Below are 20,490 nucleotides of genomic sequence, written 5' to 3'. Positions count from 1 at the left end.
GTTTCACAACATGTTATACGCTCAAATGTCTCGGACCGCATTCGTGAACACAAAGCAGACCTGAAACACGGTAGGACCAACACCTCGGCCGTGGCAGATCACTGTTATAATTCAGTAGGTTCACATGACATTGACTTCTCCAAGACAGGTTCTTTGCAAGCCATCTGGCTACCATGAGAGATTCGTTCATGAGGCTATCCACATATACAAACACAGAGACAATTTCAACCGAGAAGATGTATTCTGGCTTAGCAATCATTGGAAGGATTTGATAAACCATTTGGGGTCTTAATTGATTGATCACGCTTAAGGTGGCTTTCAGACCGCATCCATTATTTTTCGTCTTCCCACTCTTTTCCGAACATAGATGGACTCATATTCTTAGTTCTTTCGGTAAAGTCACGTTGAAGGGAAACAACAAAATAATAAAATATATATAAAACAATACAAATTCTCACGACGTTTCGACCATAACTCAAACGGTCGTCTTCAGGTGTGTTGGTTTGCATAAATTTATTTTTAAACGGTGTATTTATTAAAAAAAAATGTATGCAAACCAACACACCTGAAGACGACCGTTTGTGTTATGGTCGAAACGTCGTGAGAATTTTTATTGTTTTATATATTTTATTATTTTGTTGTTTCCCTTCAACGTGACTTTACCGAAAGAACTAAGAATATGAATTACTGCAGTCACGAAAGCTTTAAATAAAAAAATAGATGGACTCGTCCATCTAAACAAACCGTCAAATCTCTCTCCGTGGTGCTAACGTTAAAAATAACCGCCACTTTCAAATTTTCTTGCTGTGGTTTTCACACCTGATGATGATTGCTTGTGTTGCAGTCGAAACGTCGTGATAATTTTATTATTTTATATTTTTATTATTTTATTGTTTCCCTTCTACGTGACTTTACCGAAAGAACCAAGAATATAAAATGTTATTGTTTTATATTTTTATTATTTTATTGTTTCACTTCTACGTGACTTTACCGAAAGAACCAAGAATATAAAATGTTATTGTTTTATATTTTTTTTGTTTCACTTCTACGTGACTTTACCGAAAGAACCAAGAATATAAAATGTGATTGTTTTATATTTTTATTATTTTATTGTTTCACTTCTACGTGACTTTACCGAAAGAACCAAGAATATGAATCCCTGCAGTCACGAAAGCTTTAAATCAAAACATAAAGGAATATTACACAACTAACAGACGTGGTGGATAACGGTCGTAAACGGAGCGCACGGCAATTTTAAAACGTAGCAAAGCATTCTGTCACTTCCTCGTATGTGTGTTGGGGTTGTGCCGCGGGCGTTGTTCGGCTCCCAGGATTCCCCGTTCAGTTCCACCGAAGAAGCTCCCGGTACGCGGAGCGGAACGTCGGACGTCGTGTGTGTGTGTCCTCGAACGGCACGCGCAGCGGTCACAACCGGGAAAACTCATCGGAGAGCCCATTCGCTGACCCATTCGCTCACCCCTTTGGATGCCTTACAGTCTGACTCGTCACTTCTTCGTCTTCTGATGAATCGGCTGGCGTTAAATATATGAAACCTGCTGGTTCGAGGGCTTGGCACGGGACATGTTTTTTTTTGCGCGCTGGTTTTTAATCAACATAACTCGGCCTCGTCGTCACAGGCATCGGGCCAAGGTGATCGCTGCCACGTGGGGCAGAGCACGTAGACTTCAGCTGGCCCCCGCTGTGCCATCACTGGGGCCCTCTGTGGATTGCCAGTGGACGTAGGCGCGCGCGCCATGATTCACAGATTACAAAAGAGATTCCACCAGACAGCCACTGCTGGCGCCGTGCGTGGGACTGGACACCCCCCCCCCCCACCAAACAGTTTTTAGACGTGACTAAGAGACAACCACAGCACACGACCAGACACGTGGCGAATACACCAACACATTCACACGGAACATGCACACGCTGAGCAACCACCATCAACTAGCCCACTTAACAACCTGCACTTGGTTTAGGAAGTCACTTGCCTACACCAAACCATCCACGTAACCACGTAATCAGTCATCTATCAACATCAACCCAAACATTTACCCACACCAATTCATCCATCCTCCCACTCGCCGACTCAAACACCCATCCGCCGATTCGCACGGTTGGCTACAGTAGGGTGCGAAAGAAGTTCTACATACATACGTACGCCCACTACTCTCTCCCTGGATGTGTTGGCTCGCAATGCCACCATTCACGAGACGCGGGCTGCGTTGATTCTGAACGGCGTCCGTCACGCACACGTCGGGGGAGAAGCGCCGTAAACCTCCCTCGCTGGAGTAGTGGGGGAGGAGGAGCGCAGAACACCGGCTGACCCCGGTATCGCAATCAAGCGGGGGCGAGGTTTTAAGAAGTGAGAGGCACGGTTTACTACCTCCCGCTTGGGTTACCTTATTATCACCCTCCCCCCAATCATCACCACAACGTCCACCACCACCCTTCCCCCATCACCACCACCCTTCCCCATCACCACCACCCTTCCCCCATCACCACCACCACCACCACAACAGGCGTAGTAACAAGAACACAACAGCAGAAGCGAGATCAAGCGCAGCACAGTCCGAAGCAGGAGCAGCAGCACGAGGAGCAGCAGCAGCACGTGGAGGAGCAGCAGCAGCATCACGTGGAGGAGCAGCAGCACGAGGAGGAGCAGCAGCAGTACGTGGAGGAGCAGCAGCACGAGGAGGAGCAGCAGCAATAGCAGCACGAGGAAGAGCAGCAGCACGAGGAGTAGCAGCAGCAGCACGTGGAGGAGCAGCAGCAGCACGTGGAGGAGCAGCAGCAGCACGTGGAGGAGCAGCAGCAGCACGTGGAGGAGCAGCAGCAGCACGTGGAGGAGCAACAGCAGCACGTGGAGGAGCAGCAGCAGCACGTGGAGGAGCAGCAGCAGCACGTGGAGGAGCAGCAGCAGCACGTGGAGGAGCAGCAGCAGCACGTGGAGGAGCAACAGCAGCACGAGGAGGAGCAGCAGCAGCACGTGGAGGAGCAGCAGCAGCACGAGGAGGAGCAGCAGCAGCACGAGGAGGAGCAGCAGCAGCACGAGGAGGAGCAGCAGCAGCACGAGGAGGAGCAGCAGCAGCACGTGGAGGAGCAGCAGCATCACGTGGAGGAGCAGCAGCAGCAGCATCACCAGGAGGAGGGTCTCGATGCCGCTGTGCGCGCGGGCCGCTGTGGTGGCGGCTCTGGCCGCACTGCTGGTGGGACGAGTTCGCGCCCGGGACCGGGAGTTCCACGTCGCCGTGCGGGAGGTGGACTGGGATTACGCGCCCGGCGGTGGCAGCGGTGTTTCGCCGGAGCAAGGGTATGCCGGGCTCCAATTCATTCATCAATTAATGTGTGTGTGTCTATATGAATTACTCATCCTTTTTATTTATAACGTCGGTTATTTATCATTCATGAACGCAATAATGTACAGTCAATTAACATTCACCCATAAACACGTTCGAACATTTATAAACCATAATATAGGGTTTTTTGGGGGGGGTTCAATCGCGTAAATATAAGTGTGTCGTTAAATCCGCCACCACCCGACACAGCCAATTAGTAGGGGTCGTCACGTAACCAGAACGTGCCAATTCGTTACTCGTACAGCACGCCGGTTGTGTGTTGGAGAGCAAATCCACAACATGGACAATCTGAGTACACCTATCATTACCGCTATCATTACCCCCATCATTAACCCCGCCCCTCCCAGCCCCCCGCCCCTCCCAGCCCCCCGCTCCCGTGTCCCCCTCCCCCTATCCCCGCCCGAACACATGCTATTTAATTAGGTGGTTATGATGAGGCATAGCATTGTTTGGTGTTGAGGTTTCCAATTATTTCATTCATGTTTTATGGCGAGGTGTCTCCTCCTTTCTCTCGAACAGGCTTGGTGATGGGGTGTTTCATTCCTTCACGTTGATGTGGTGGCGTTCATTCATGCCGATCTAATGTCGATTTACATGTTGCCTTAGTTTAAGGCGCTTGACAATAATTATTACAATTTTACACACGTGGTGAAAATAAAGTGTTGTTATTTAAAGCGGTGGTGTAGTTACGGTGATAGGAGGACGGGTGGGATTGGTTAAGGAGATGTTGGGGTAGTGAAAGGGCCTGGGGTGGGCCTGGTCGTAGCTGTAGGACAGGGGCAGCAGTAAGGGTCGTGATGGGGGTTGGGGTAGTGATGGAGGTTGGGGTAGTGATGGGGGTTGGGGTAGTGATGGGGGTTGGGGTAGTGATGGGGGTTGGGGTAGTGATGGGGGTTGGGGTAGTGATGGGGGTTGGGGTAGTGATGGGGGTTGGGGTAGTGATGGGGGTTGGGGTAGTGATGGGGGTTGGGGTAGTGATGGGGGTTGGGGTAGTGATGGAGGTTGGGGTAGTGATGGGGGTTGGGGTAGTGATGGGGGTTGGGGTAGTGATGGGGGTTGGGGTAGTGATGGAGGTTGGGGTAGTGATGGGGGTTGGGGTAGTGATGGGGGTAGTGATGGGGGTTGGGGTAGTGATGGGGTTGGTCTGTGATGGGGGTGATGATGGGGGTTGGTGTAGTGATGGGAGTAGTGATGGGGGTTGGTGTAGTGATGGGGGTAGTGATGGGGGTTGGTGTAGTGATGGGGGTGATGATAGGGGTTGGTGTAGTGATAGGGTTGGTCTGTGATGGGGTTGGTCTAGTGATGGGGGTAGTGATGGAGGTTGGGGTAGTGATGGGGGTTGGGGTAGTGATGGGGGTAGTGATGGGGGTTGGGGTAGTGATGGGGTTGGTCTGTGATGGGGGTGATGATGGGGGTTGGTGTAGTGATGGGAGTAGTGATGGGGGTTGGTGTAGTGATGGGGGTAGTGATGGGGGTTGGGGTAGTGATGGGGGTTGGTGTAGTGATAGAGGTTGGTGTAGTGATAGGGGTTGGTGTAGTGATGGGGGTAATGACAGGGGTTGGTCTAGTGATGGGGTTGGTCTGTGATGGGGGTTGGTCTAGTGATGGGGGTAATGACAGGGGTTGGTCTAGTGATGGGGTTGGTCTGTGATGGGGGTGATGATGGGGGTTGGTGTAGTGATGGGGGTGATGATAGGGGTTGGTGTAGTGATGGAGGTTGGTGTAGTGATGGGGGTTGGTGTAGTGATGGAGGTTGGGGTAGTGATGGGGGTTGGTGTAGTGATGGGGTAGTGATGGGGGTTGGTGTAGTGATGGGGTTGGTCTAGTGATGGGGGTAGTGATGGGGGTTGGGGTAGTGATGGGGGTTGGTGTAGTGATGGGGGTTGGTGTAGTGATGGGGGTTGGTGTAGTGAGGGGGGTAGTGATGGGGGTTGGGGTAGTGATGGGGGTTGGTGTAGTGATGGGGGTAGTGATGGGGGTTGGGGTAGTGACGGGGGTAGTGATGGGGGGTTGGGGTAGTGACGGGGGTAGTGATGGGGGTTGGTGTAGTGATGGGGGTGATGATAGGGGTTGGTGTAGTGATGGGGGTTGGGGTAGTGATGGGGGTAGTAATGGGGGCTGGTGTAGTGATGGGGGTGATGACAGGGGTTGGTGTAGTGATGGGGTTGGTCTGTGATGGGGGTGATGATGGGGGTTGGTGTAGTGATGGGGGTTGGTGTAGTGATGGGGGTGATGATGGGGGTTGGTGTAGTGATGGGGGTTGGTGTAGTGATGGGGGTGATGATAGGGGTTGGTGTAGTGATGGAGGTTGGTGTAGTGATGGGGGTTGGTGTAGTGATGGGGTTGGTCTAGTGATGGGGGTAGTGATGGGGGTTGGGGTAGTGATGGGGGTTGGTGTAGTGATGGGGGTTGGTGTAGTGATGGGGGTAGTGATGGGGGTTGGGGTAGTGATGGGGGTTGGTGTAGTGATGGGCGTAGTGATGGGGGTTGGTGTAGTGATGGGGGTAGTGATGGGGGTTGGGGTAGTGACGGGGGTAGTGATGGGGGTTGGTGTAGTGATGGGGTGATGATAGGGGTTGGTGTAGTGATGGGGGTTGGGGTAGTGATGGGGGTAGTAATGGGGGTTGGTGTAGTGATGGGGGTGATGATGGGGGTTAGTGTAGTGATGGGGGTAATGATAGGGGTCGGGGTAGTAGGTTTGTGAAGATGTGTGATGTTGTGTGCCAGCCATTCATTCACATTAATGGAATGTGCCATCTATTCATATTTTTGTGGGGATCTGCAATCCATTGATTCGTATAGATGTGGCGCGCCATCCATCCATTCATATTGAAGGGATGCGTCATGGTTCATTCCACTTAACTGCCTTGCCTCCCACAAGCTCCAGCACTAAAGGGAATTCGGTTCGTGCACTTCCTTAGCAAAGTGTATCGCACGAAGAAATGCAAAAATGAAAATAAAAGTTTCTAATGTTGATGCAAATCTTCTCGTGCGGTGATTGACGTGAGCGGAGAGGGCGGATTTAAGTAACCTCGGGCAGCGTGACACAACACACACACACTGGCACGATTGTGCATTCATGCCTTAGCATTGCATTTCATTCGCCGTGTATTCTGGCAACTAGCTTCACGTGACATTTAGCCCGCACTGGATGTTGTTGTGGAGGTAGAATTTGCCTGGCTGGAATGAGTTTCGTGGGGGTTTTTATTTTTTTTTAAATCGTAGACTTAAATATATGGGCGTAACGTGGTTGGCATGGGGACCTTGAATCTCATCCTGAGAGTTCGTAAAAATGACGTCTTGGCGGCACACCGGTGCATCATAACACACCGTAAATTAGACGTCTTGGCGGCAGACCGGTGCATCATAACACACCGTAAAATAGACGTCTTGGCGGCACACCGGTGCATCATAACACACCGTAAATTAGACGTCTTGGCGGCACACCGGTGCATCATAACACACCGTAAATTAGACGTCTTGGCGGCACACCGGTGCATCATAACACACCGTAAATTAGACGTCTTGGCGGCACACCGGTGCATCATAACACACCGTAAAATAGACGTCTTGGCGGTACACCGGTGCATCATAACACACCGTAAAATAGACGTCTTGGCGGCACACCGGTGCATCATAACACACCGTAAAATAGACGTCTTGGCGGCACACCGGTGCATCATAACACACCGTAAAATATTCGTCTTGGTGGTACACCGGTGCATCATAACACACCGTAAAATAGACGTCTTGGTGGTACACCGGTGCATCATAACACACCGTAAATTAGACGTCTTGGCGGCACACCGGTGCATCATAACACACCGTAAATTAGACGTCTTGGCGGCACACCGGTGCATCATAACACACCGTAAAATAGACGTCTTGGCGGCACACCGGTGCATCATAACACACCGTAAATTAGACGTCTTGGCGGCACACCGGTGCATCATAACACACCGTAAAATAGACGTCTTGGCGGCACACCGGTGCATCATAACACACCGTAAATTAGACGTCTTGGCGGCACACCGGTGCATCATAACACACCGTAAAATAGACGTCTTGGCGGCACACCGGTGCATCATAACACACCGTAAATTAGACGTCTTGGCAGCACACCGGTGCATCATACCACCAGCGCCCCACGCTGAGCCAGCCAGCCCGCGCTAGCGACTGTCGGGATATGCTAATTCCTTTGTCAAGGCGCTTTGTTTTCTTCTCACACAGCTTAAAGGTCGTGATCTAAGCGTGGCTTTTCTCACTCCAGCGCTGTCCTCCAGACAGTCTCGTCCCTTCACCTGATGAAGGCCGCTTGTGTTGTGGCCGAAACGTCGTGATTTTTTGTTATTTTATTTTCACCTACGTGACTTTACCCAATAGAACCAAAGAGTATGTCGGGATAGTGTCGCCTCCCTCGCACGCGCGGGTTTCCCCCAGGTGCTCCCCTTGTTTCCTCCCCCGCGTGTGAATCAACGCTCACTGCGTTGGCCGAAGACGCCTTGATGCAGAGGGAGCACAACGGCGAGCTTGTGAACAGTGGTTGACAATCATCGGGCTGTGCGGCTTTTTTTTTTGTTCCTCGGCGATGGCGAGATGGAATTTGCATGAGCGGCAATGCTTGACTAACACTAAGCCATGACGCTGGCTAAAGATGAGGGGGAGAGCGAGAACCGTGGCGGAAATTAGGTTGGGCCTGGAGCTATTGAAAAGAACATGATGATGATAATGATGCAAATTAGGCCATTGCATACTGCACATGGTTGGTAATCACGGAAATCTGTATCATGGTGAGGGTTGGGGGGGGGGTCATAGAATCTGGAGTTGAGAAACATTTCCCTGTAATAATAGTTTCAAGTTGCAAGCTGATTTTGTTTCACCTGGCGTATGAACCCCCCCCCCGGCCCCGAGACCAGAATTGAGTCTCGTTCGCAAGCGTGACCTGGTTCGTCAGAAAAAAATGTAGGAAGCGAAAAACCGTGTAAAATAAAACAAACAGACATCGGAGCAGAAACAACCGTGCGTCGTCGCAAAGGTGAATGAAAGTTAGTTCATTCATAATTCCCGGCTGACACGTCAGCCGGGGCAGATTCATTAGTTTGTTATACTGATCAAAGTACAATTACAAAGATACAGAAGCAATAAACAGATATAAGGTGACTTATAATACGGGATACTAAAAAAAAATGTTAACACTTCTGAGAATTTGCAACAATTTGCAACAATACCAGAGGCCTCCGCACTCTGCAGACCACCGGGAGAAGATTCCAGGCCACGTGTTGACGATGATGGCGAACAAGTGGAGACTCTTGACTTTTCGAAGCAATTAACATTACATTTGTTTTGATTTAAAGCTTTCGTGACTGCAGTAATTCATATTCTTAGTTTTTTCGGTAAAGTCACGTTGAAGAGAAACAACAAAATAATAAAATATATATAAAACAATAAAAAATTCTCACGACGTTTCGACCATAACTCAAACGGTCGTCTTCAGGTGTGTTGGTTCGCATAAATTTATTTTTAAACGGCGCATTTATTTATTTATTTAAAACATGTTAGCGTCACGCGCAATGATTTGGCAGTTTACCCAGGACTAGTCCATCTATATTCTGAAAACAGGAGGGGGGAGACGATTTTTTTTTTATATATATAATGTATGCTGTCTGAAAGCCACTGTAAGCGTGAACAATCAATTAAGACCTGAAATGGTTTATCAAATCTTTCCAATGATTGCTAAGATAGAATCCATCTTCTCGGTTGAAATTGTCTCTGTGCTTGTATATGTGGATAGCCTCATAAACGAATCTCTCATGGAAGCCAGATGGCTTACAAAGAACCTCTGTCTTGGAAAAGTCAATGGCATGTGAGCCTACTGAATTAGAACAATGATCTGCCACGGCCGAGGTGTTGGTCCTACCGTGTTTAATTCTTCGACCACATCAATTCCATACACCCAGCCATCAGATTTACCATGGAAGTCGAAATAGATGGCAAGATACCTTTTTTGGATGTCCTAATTAAAAAGAGACCTGATGGTTCAATGAGCCACTCTGTCTACAGGAAAGCTACCCATACGGATGCTTATCTGAAACCGGATTCCCACCACCATCCATCACAGAAGAATTCTCTCATCAAGACTCTGTATAATAGAGCCCAATGCATATCCGACCAGGAACACATAAGCAGTGAACTCAAGCACGTACACCAAGCTCTTAGGGCTAATGGTTACTCCGACTATACAATCCGCAAAGCTATCACTCAAACCATGAAGAAGAACCCTCTTGAGGAGCCTTTCAAAACCATCACTTTACCCTACATTGCTGGGATCACAAAAAAGATCTCCAAAATCTTGAATAAACACAAGATCCAGGTCCGTTTCAACACATTACATAAAATCCGTGATCTGGTTCCGTCTGTAAAAGATGTGATTCCGGACATACAATACCCTGGCGTCTACAAACTAAGTTGCCTCTGTGGTAGTAGTTACATTGGAGAAACCAAACGCCATGTCTCGGACCGCATTCGTGAACACAAAGCAGACCTTAAACACGGTAGGACCAACACCTCGGCCGTGGCAGATCATTGTTCTAATTCAGTAGGCTCACATGCCATTGACTTTTCCAAGACAGAGGTTCTTTGTAAGCCATCTGGCTTCCATGAGAGATTCGTTCATGAGGCTATCCACATATACAAGCACAGAGACAATTTCAACCGAGAAGATGGATTCTATCTTAGCAATCATTGGAAAGATTTGATAAACCATTTCAGGTCTTAATTGATTGTTCACGCTTACAGTGGCTTTCAGACAGCATACATTATATATATTAAAAAAAAAATTCGTCTCCCCCCTCCTCTTTTCAGAATATAGATGGACTAGTCCTGGGTAAACTGCCAAATCATTGCGCGTGACGCTAACGTTTTTTTAATAAATAAATAAAGGCGCCGTTTAAAAATAAATTTATGCGAACCAACACACCTAAAGACGACCGTTTGAGTTATGGTCGAAACGTCGTGAGAATTTTTTATTGTTATATATATATTATTATTTTGTTGTTTCTCTTCAACGTGACTTTACCGAAAAAACTAAGAATATGAATTACATTTGTTATCATGTTAAAGTGAATTATCCGTTCTTTTTCCATTAAAAACGAAAGTCCCATATGAGTGTTAAAACATTTTGAAAGTACCCTGTAAATGTGTAACGAGACGAGGATGTACTCTGTGCCGGATGAAACTAGTGCGGGGCCTGTAGCATGATGTTATAAAGGGGCCCCACATAAAAAAAAGTAAATATTAAAACACACATTTTTTTACTTGCACAGTAAAGTAACTGTATTTTTTAATTTGCTATACAGCCAGATAATACGACAAATCGCTAAACTTAAACACCCGGTCGTTCACAAAAATCGAAGGCGGTATAGTACTATAGTAATAGAGCAAGTGCAGAAACACTGAACCGGAATTGAGAGCTTGAAAGCGTTTAGCGCGGGGCCCTTGAAAGTGCGGGGCCCGTTCTGTAGCTACTTGTGCTACTAGGATAATCCGGCACTGGGTTTACATCATCCCACGAGGGCAATGGACGAGCTGAGAGTCAAGAATAACGACGAAGCGGCAGCCGGGGAATGCAACGAGGCTCAGAGGACGCCCACCGTGGAGATGGAGCGCGATGAGATCGACTCGTGTGTAGGTGCTTTGTTAATGATTCCACCATGGGCATGTGAGAGATGGAGAACGGCTTGAAGGGCTGCATCCAACAGCGGATTGATTGTGACCTGACTATATGTGCGTTTAACTTCTTTCGCACCGTACGTAGCCAAACCGCGCTAATCAGAGGTGCGGCGGAAGGACGGCAAACTAAACACACACGACAGTTCTGAAAAAAAAAACTAGTCGAAAAGCCCATAGCTCCAGTGGCTTCCCAATATCGGAAGGAAGAGCATTCCAGACGGCCGCAGAAGCGCACCTGAAAGCGCCGCGCGATGCGGTGAACGTCTCGTTGTTCGGTGATTGGCCGAAAGATGACGATGAACGTTAATGGCTGTGGCTAATGTCTCAACGTGTTTTTCACGTTTCTGGTCACCAGATCCTTAAATCATCTATGGGTCTCACTGGTAGCCGTGATGTAACGAATAACAGCACCTGGCCATGGTCGGGATGCGTAGGACTTTGTCAGATCTTGGAAGCCAAGCAGCCTGGTCAGAATGGGGACACTTATTGGGATTGCCAGGCGATGCGAGCTTGCGGTGTTAGGTAGTTATGATTTGTAAATATGATTTGTAAATTATGCATTCCTAATGGTGGTGGAAATTCCACATCCCTATGCTGGGGACCTGACTCTTGTCACGACTCAAATGGTGACAATTCAATGAGTTGGGGAACGTGACTGTACATCTAATTCAGGATGGCCACCAGGAGGCAGAACCACGTGGTGGTAGCTTGACACGAGAGGGCGATACAGGATTTCCATTTAATTATGATAATCATCATCATGTTATTAGTACTAAGACACTGTCATTTCCATGCTCTTCTCACGATTATCCTGTACTCGGGGCACAAAAATCAACCTGCTTTTTTATGCAATAATAAAAGCCAAAATGCCAAGATAATATGTACTGGAATAGGTTTCTTTGACATTCTCAAGGATTCATATTCTTGGTTCTTTCGGTAAAGTCACGTAGAAGGGAAACAAAATGATAAAAATATAAAACAATACAATTCTCACGACGTTTCGACTGCAACACAAGCAATCATCATCAGGTGTGAAAACCACAGCAAGAAATTTTGAAAAAAGTGGCGTTTTTTTAACGTTAGCACCACGGTTTTTATATTTTTATTATTTTATTGTTTCCCTTCTACGTGACTTTACCGAAATAACCAAGAATATTAATCCCTGCAGTCACGAAAGCTTTAAATCAAAATTATCAAGGATGTAAAGAATATTCATTTGAATGAATGAATGTGTAGAAGCACGCCTTGAAAAGTTAAGAGTAGTTGTAAATAAGCCGCCGAGGTCGGAGTTACATGCCAAAGGTCCTGGGTTCGAATCCTGGTTCCGTCCGCCTGTGATCAAAGCGAGTCCTCGAGTGTAGCGAACGGCGTTTGTGATCTCGGCACAGTCATCGCTGATTGCACACACACACACAAACTACCTCCCGTCATTTTAGTAAGTTTGGTTTTCTCAAAAGTATGTTCAATTCCATCTCTGGTAATTATTAATTAACCATCCTCCTAGCACACCTTCTAGGCATCGTGCTTATGCCCCCTACCGAACGAAATATATAAAGGCAACTTGGTGGATCGTATTTTGACGTCCTATGAGCGACGTCTCTTCCTCAGTTCGCTGAGAAACAGCCGTGGGGGGTTGGTGTGGGGTGTTGTGTACAGCAAGTCCTGGTGGGGTGTCGTGCACACAGCAAGTCCTCGTTCACCGCCGTAGTCGCGTTGCTGAACACGCAGTCACTCCGTGCGCTGCGTCACTCCGCGCGCCGTATCGAACCGCTCGGCCGTGCAGCTCAGTAAATTCGTTTGTCGTCGAGTGCTCGGGAACCGCGTTACAACGGGGGGCCCTCTCCGCGTTATAATGGGGGAGTGTGCCGCGTCTATCGCTGAAACGCTGGTACGGTGTGAACGCCACGCGTAAAGCGAGGACCTGCCCTACAAGCGAGCAAAGTGAAGGCAACGCGTTCGCAAACGGGTGCATGGCCACACGCACCGAGTCTTAGGCGGACCGCATTTTTTGTAACTTCATACGCGACCAGGGACGCATTCTCTGGCAAATTATCAATTGCAACCGAGAGCTTTCATTAACGCCTTGTTGATGATCCACGCAGACACGTGAGCATAGATTGAGTAATGGGAATTAAAATTTCAAATAAAATATTCGCCTTCTGGCCAGAGGCGGATTTTTCATAATTTTTTCACGGGTGTGTCACGCACGACTTTGTAATATGAAAAGTACCACTCTGCAAGCCGCTGCAATAGCGTGCGTATATTTTAATTATACGATGCAGAGGCTGCGGTTATGGGTTCGACATGATAGGCATTGGATTATGAAAGATGGAATTGTGTACGTTCTTTCGGTAGACCCAATAAGCGTGAGAACGATGCAAGTCCCCCAGCCTCGGTTACGCTTTTAACCCGTGATGCTGAAGACATTTTTAACACGTAGGCTTTCGCGACCAATATCCGTAATATAACTTTTTTTGGGTTAGATCGCGTAAATATATAAAAATGTGTCATTGAACCCGCCACCACCCAACACAGCCAACTAGTAAGGGTTGTCACGTAAACGGAACGTGGCCAATTCGTCACTAGTACAGCACCACCGGTGTGTTGGAGAACCAAGCCACAACATTTACAATCCGAGTACGATGTTTCCGCCATGAATTACAACCAGCTTCATCAGGCGACGCGATCTATCTAACCCCAAACCCTATATTACGGATGATATTGGTCGCGAAATCCTACAACGTGTTCAACTGTTCACCCATGCTTCTCTCGAGCCTTCTATGTGGCATTCCACAGCGAGGCATGCAGTTCTCCCCGCAGGATGTGTGATCACACTTCAGCCCAGGCGGTACTTGCCTCATAATTAGTTGGCTCTGCACGAGCCGCCGAAACCTGTCATTGCAAGCAAGAAACCGTTTCCTTACCCGCGCACCGAGTTGGTTTAATTTCCATCAAAGAGACCGCGGTCGCACGAACAAGCCAGGCTGCCGTGGCGAGCGCCTATTAAGGCCAGCGCTACATGTGGCCAGCCAGAAGGGTTCCTCCAATTTTCCCTCTGAAACAAGACTGTATGCAGGGCAGTCCTCGGGTTACGAACCTAATTCGTTCCTGAGGACCGTTCGCAAGGCTAACGGTGTTCGTATGTCGGAGCACACCAATGCACCCCGTTTAAATGCCCACACGGTCAGTGTTGTGACATGTGTTTCTCGGTTCAACAAAAGTGGAAGCATTGTTCAACTCATAACGAAGATGAAATAGTATACACTTGCATGCAACACTGTAAAACATATACAGTGTAGTAAATAAAACCTAAAATAAAGTAACACGTTAAAAAATATATTTTATTTTCACTCGTCTGGAGCCCTGATGCTGAATTGTAGTCGGAAGTTGGCAATGAGTCACCACAATTACAAACACACGGGACACACAAAGACACACCCCAACGGTCCCCCGTGTAGCCTGAGCAGGCTGTTGGGGCAAGTGCTCTTAATGAGCAGCGCCTATGAAGGCCGGCACGGCACACGAAGGGGTGGGTGGCCAGCACCACGCCCGGCCGCCTTTGTCTCCCCAGTGGTGATGTTTACACACCACATCGGATAGTGGTGTTGGCCGCGAGCAAGGATCGAACTCGGGTGGGTGCTTTCGTAGCGCTAACCGCCACACTACCGCTCCGCACACACTCACACTTTCGCATACACACGTTCTACGCACACACACACACACAAATACTCGCTACCAACGCAAGGCCGACTCGCTACATCTCACGAAGGATCACTCCTGAACAAAGATGGTTCCGCGAGTTCGCATTCTAAGTCAATGTTTTTGTTTCATATTCCATGGAAGCTAGTTTGTAGGTACTGCCGTTCGCAAGTCGGGCGTTCGTAAGTTGGACTGCCTGTATGTATGTTGAACTGCTTTCGCACCGTACGTAGCCGACCATGCTAAACGGAGGTGGTCCATTTAACATCTGCACGCGAGCTCATTTCATGGCTGCATCTCCACGGTGGGTGGCCTCTTGGGCTCTCCCCACTCCATTGGTCGTCTCGACCGACAGCCAACCATCCCTGCTAGTGGCACCTCCAGCCCAAGGCCACGTACTTTTCTGAACCCCCTTCCCGTTCCGATGACGTAAAATCATCAAAACGAAACCGCAAGAAGAAACTAAAATAAAAATTTTACTTTAAACGGTACCGAGGCTCCCACAAGGCCATGCGGTAGGGCGTGTGGCAAAGTTTGGCGCCGGCTATCGTAGAGTGCGGTGGTGTGGCTATGGTTTTCTGCCGTGAGTACGATGCCTTTACTACGCCTCTCTAAATAAAATTAATGCTAACCCGCTTGCGTTTTCTTGAATTCATCTGTGAATGGGACCCACCCTGCAACTTGTAGACCTCTCAGAATGAGAAAGGGTCAATATCTCTAAACTTGCATTTGTGCTCTGATCTATCTATCTATCTGTTCCTCCTCCTCCCGTTTCTAAGTTTAATTTCAAGCAAGCACTTCCAATGTTCAGCTTTTACCCACGTAAGTAATTTGGCAATAACCGATCAAGTTCGGCAAAATCTGGACAATGACGCTGGCATTGACCAGTGATTTATTTTAATGTCACGATGACTTAACTCGGAGACGCTTAGACTTGGAGGCACTTCTTTTACTTAACCGAGCACCCTTTGCACAATACACCGCCCTATGCTGGTACATACTCTCCTGTCGCTCGCTTATACACAACTCTAAGTGGGTCGCTATCCTATACACAACACTAGCTGTCAAACACTGAAAGCGCTGAACCGAGACAGAAAACTAACGTCTAGCAGCGCAATATCGAGCACGTCACAACAACACACTCGTTAACCGACATCCACACACTGCACGTCACGTTTCTCTTTATGCTTTTTCACCCTCGCAATGCTTCCCGTCACTTTTTTTCCTCCAGAGTTCTTAAAATAACCTTCCCTAAACTCAAGAAACCTATTATAAGAGAGATAAGCGGGCGTCACGGTGGCAGTGATGTTAGCTCCCTCGCCTGGTATACAGGAGGTCGTGGGTTTGATCCTGACAACTGTATATTTGGAGTTTGCGTGTCTTTCTCCCTGTGGTCGCGTGGATTTTTTCCGGTTCCTCCGGTCTTTCCCTCCATATTTAGGATCAACATCACAAGTTTATAGTGTTTGGCTGCGATAAATTTCCACATTATGATACGTCACTTTGTTGAGCTATCATTTGTGGCCAGGTCGCTTCTGAAAAAGGAGCTACGTAGCTCAGTGGAGCCTTACCTGGTAAAGTAGCATGCAGTTTTAGTCATTTCACCTCCCCAAAAATATCCTAAACTTGCCACGATAACTCTCCGTCTCTCTCTCTCTCTCTTTTGGCCACATCCCCCGCAGGCACGCTCACATGTACCTGTCCCAGGGCCCGGCGCGGATCGGCAGCGTTTACCGCAAGGCGGTGTTCCGCGAGTACACCGACTCCTCCTTCTCGCTCGAGTCTCCACGGCCGGCCTGGCTCGGCCTCCTGGGGCCCGTGCTCCGGGCCGAGGTGGGCGACGTGCTGCGCGTGAACCTGCGCAACCTGGCGAGCCGCCCCTACGGTCTGCACCCCCACGGCGTCTTCTACGACAAGGCCTCCGAAGGCAAGGCGCTCTTCGTGCGGCGGGGAGTGGGGGGGGTTGCCGTTCTATTGTGGTGGAGGCCAGGGTGTCCACTCTCAACTGACAATATCATAATTCGGAGAGAGAAATGTATTAATTACTTAAAATTTGTAAAAATGATAATGTCTTACAACTATCGAAAGTGCACACGTTTTTACCATGCTTGGTAAAAGATAAATTAAAGTATAAACTAAAGATATATTTTTTTATTTTGCCAGGTAAGGCCCACCGAGCTGTTAGCTTCTTCTTTAAAAGTGACCTGGGTGTCACAAACGATGGCCCGGTGAGGTGGCTTCTCATCACGTGGACATTTACGGCAGCCAGATACTCGAGTCAGTTTCAGTTTCATTTATTAGGGTTTACCCTGTGAGCCATTCGGCTCTTGATTTGGGTGCAACCGCAACAATAAAATTACAAGATACACCTAAAATTAATTGTACACAAATCTAAACATCACATACATAAACAATAAAATGCTATGGAAAAAGCACCACCCGTCCATGCTGTGTACAAAAAGTGCAAAAAAATCAATTTATATGTTTTATCCCAATAACAATCATCATACGATACAGATCAAAATTGTAAGTATAAATCTATACTAAATAAAAAAAATCGGGCCAAACCAAGCCCCTCTAAAACAATGCTATGTAAACAACGTAACAGTTTTCCCAAAGTCGAGGGCGGTGGGCTTAGTTGGTGAGGCCATTCGATCATGGGGGTCCATTTTACAGCACGCCGCTCAGGCACGGTGTCTCACCGCGTCATTGACGTGCGTCTCTATACAGGCAGTCCCCAGATTACGGAAGGGTTAGGTTCCCGAGAACGATCCGGAAACCCGAATTTTCCGTACGTCGGAAACTGAACAGTTTCCCCCCAAAATCAACGATAAAATCCCATAGCCGGAAGTAGCTGTGCCGCCTCTAGCCGATGACTAGTTTGTTTTCTCTAAGTAACGTATCACGCTGTCGTACGTTTTGCTATCGCTACCGGTATTGTATCGCTGTACATACGCTCTGCACTTCCTATAATTCTTTCATTTCAACGAATATCTACCCTAACACTACCCACAATTAAACTAATGGAACATATACTGTATCCAGTTGTTTATGAATACCACGAAATATTTGAAGATTAATTGTTAATAGAAAGCAGTCCCTTCCGAATGTTTGTTTACCGTGCATTAGGCTAGGCCTTGGGTAAATAACTCATGAAATTAACTTAAAATGAAGAAAACAAGCAATAGACACATGTGGAAAATATAGTTCTAAGCATTGAAAACAAAAAAAATACGTAACGCTACAAAATATTCCATTTACTGAATTTGAATTCTATTGAAGCTCGGGCTTGGTGAAGGTGGCGTTTTGGTGGAGCGAGGAGTAAGGTCCCGGACTGCCTTACGCGGTATTCATCCGCAACCTCGCCGTGCTGCACTACTTGCGTTACTAACGTGAAAATGTCTACATATTGACGTTTTTTTTACATTATTTACGGGAGCATTTCCGCGAGGTCGGCTTTCCGCAAGGTCGGATTTCCGCATGTCGGGTCTTCCGCAACCCGGGGACTTGCTGTATTTCCCTCGCACCGGAACCTGTGCCAGCCGCGCTCTGCTACCAGTTGACAGGGCTGCCACCCATCCTGGTTTTTCGAGCATTGTTGATTTTTTAAGACAGTTGTCGTTGGGGAAAATCTTCCCAGAACATTGCACATCGCACATTACAAGTCCCCGTTTTTGTCATTAACTCTTTTGCTTCTCCTCCTCCTCCTTCTTCTCCATCCTCCCCTCCTGGCCGATGGCTTGTGTCTGTGTATACGGTGCGGCGTGGCGTGCCTTGTGTGGTGCGGTGTGGCATGCACGTACGTTGAACTTCTTTCGTACGTATCCAACCGTGCTAATCGGGGATGCGTGGTTTGTGCGGTGTGGCCGTGCGGTTGCTGGGGGTGGGGTCTGCCCGTGCCGGCGGTTGTGTACCGCAGGAGCGAGGTACCCGGACGGGACGTCGGGTGACGACGAGCTGGACGAGGCAGTGCCCCCCGGCGGCAGGCACACCTACCTGTGGGAGGTGCGCGAGGAGTTTGGGCCCACGGCCGACGACCCGGCGTGCCTCACGTGGGCCTACCACTCCCACATGGATGCCTCGCGCGACATCGCCTCCGGCCTCGCTGGCGCTCTGCTCACGTGCAAGAGAGGTAAATGCCACCCCCCGGCCCCCGCCCCCCGGCCCCCAGCGCAGACACGCGGTGGAGTTCACAACGGCGGCGCCCGTGGTCAGGGCACCTCGGCTGGCACCCGAGTTTCGCGCGCGCCAGTCTCCTCCCGCGTTGGGAGCCCGAGCGCTGGTAAACGGGAAAATGGGTCCTGAGATTCAGTGAGGCTTTCCTGAAAGAAAAGGAAGAGAACCGCCATTTTAATGTAATTTGGGATTCTGTCGGCAGCAATCGGTTCTCTTTTAAAATAATGTAATGTATGATCTGTTCAACTAGTGACGCTCGCAGTATTCCGCTGCTTCCTTGTAAAGAGGGTGAAGCATCCGCAGCCCCGAGCAGGAACCACGGACAAACGGGAAGGCAGCCAAGCGGTGAGCTAGTGCCAACGATTGCCAAAGCTTTGCGCTCCTCTATGTACGAAGGCGTTATCGGGCAATAAATGAGTGCTTACATGTGGGAGGATACCCATGCGTGCGAGGGGGAAACACTCTATCCCATACAGACGGAACAGGTGGGGTCCACATTTTTTTGCTGTACTGCCCTCTCCTGGCTGGCAAACCAGAGCAGGGGCATCCCCTCGATGCCCACGGGATGGAAGTTTCGCAACATGTGTGTGGTGATCGACCAACCCTCACTACCCCCTCCACCGCCAACACCTCCACCACCACCGCCACCACTGCCGACACCACCGGAGTTAACGCTCTCAACCTCGAATCCTTTACGTTTGGTTGGCGTGCACGGTGCAGGCATCCTTGACCCCGTGACCTCCAAGCGGCGAGACGTGGACCAGGAGTTCGTGGTCATGTTTGCCATCGTGAACGAGAACCTCAGCTGGTACCTCGGGAAGAACATCCAGAGGTTCTGTGGGAGCCCTGACAGTGTGGATACAGAGGACGAGGGCTTCGTGGAGAGCAACCAGATGCACGGTACATCAGAAGCCACCATAATCGTCACAGCTTCACCAAGCTAATTCGGCGGTCGGCTGCCCTGGGTGGGGTGTGTCATGTTGTGACCTGCAGTGTGGTGGTTGGGTGGGGTGGTTGGGGTGAGTGGGGTTGGTGGGGTTGGTGGGGTGGGTGGGGTGGGTGGGGTGGGTGGGGTGTGTGTTGTTGTGACCTGCAGTGTGGTGACTGGGTGGTGTGGAGTGGAGTGGGGTGTTGTGACCTGCAGTGTGGTGGCAGAGTTGGGTTGGTGGGGTGGGGTGGAGTGGGGTGGGTGAGGTGTGTATTGTTGTGACCTGCAGTGTGGTGGCTGGGTGGGGTGGATGGGGTGGAGTGGGGTGGAGTGAGGTGTGTTGTTGTGACCTGCAGTGTGGTGGCTGGGTGGGGTGGATGGGGTTGGTGGGGTGGAGTGGAGTGGGGTGTGTATTGTTGTGACCTGCAGTGTGGTGGCTGGGTGGGGTGGGTGGGGTTGGTGGAGTGGGGTGGGTGGGTTTGGTGGAGTGGGGTTGGTGGGGTGGAGTGGAGTGGGGTGGGGTGTGTATTGTTGTGACCTGCAGTGTGGTGGTTGAACGCAGCAGTGTGGATGAAGTTGTCGGCCTGGTAGATCCGTCTA

General features: G+C 49.1%; 1 protein-coding gene across 1 annotated transcript in view; it reads left to right on the top strand.

The window, feature by feature from the left end:
- Positions 1-3,157: 3,157 nt before the first annotated feature.
- Positions 3,158-20,490, top strand: part of LOC116956302 (hephaestin-like) — a 41,556-nt gene continuing 24,223 nt past the window's right edge. The window contains exons 1-4 of the mRNA XM_032977810.2: positions 3,158-3,313; positions 16,469-16,713; positions 18,706-18,918; positions 19,683-19,862. Of these exons, the coding sequence (XP_032833701.1) occupies positions 3,159-3,313; positions 16,469-16,713; positions 18,706-18,918; positions 19,683-19,862 (793 nt within the window). The 5' untranslated portion in view covers position 3,158. The remainder of the gene's footprint in view (positions 3,314-16,468; positions 16,714-18,705; positions 18,919-19,682; positions 19,863-20,490) is intronic.

Source organism: Petromyzon marinus, chromosome 64 (assembly GCF_048934315.1).
Source record: "Petromyzon marinus isolate PM22_M1 ecotype Great Lakes invasive population chromosome 64, UKy_Petmar_22M1.pri1.0, whole genome shotgun sequence".
Classification (NCBI taxonomy): domain Eukaryota; kingdom Metazoa; phylum Chordata; class Hyperoartia; order Petromyzontiformes; family Petromyzontidae; genus Petromyzon; species Petromyzon marinus.
Note: the sequence above shows the minus strand (reverse complement) of the source record. Positions and strands in the feature narration are given on the sequence as shown.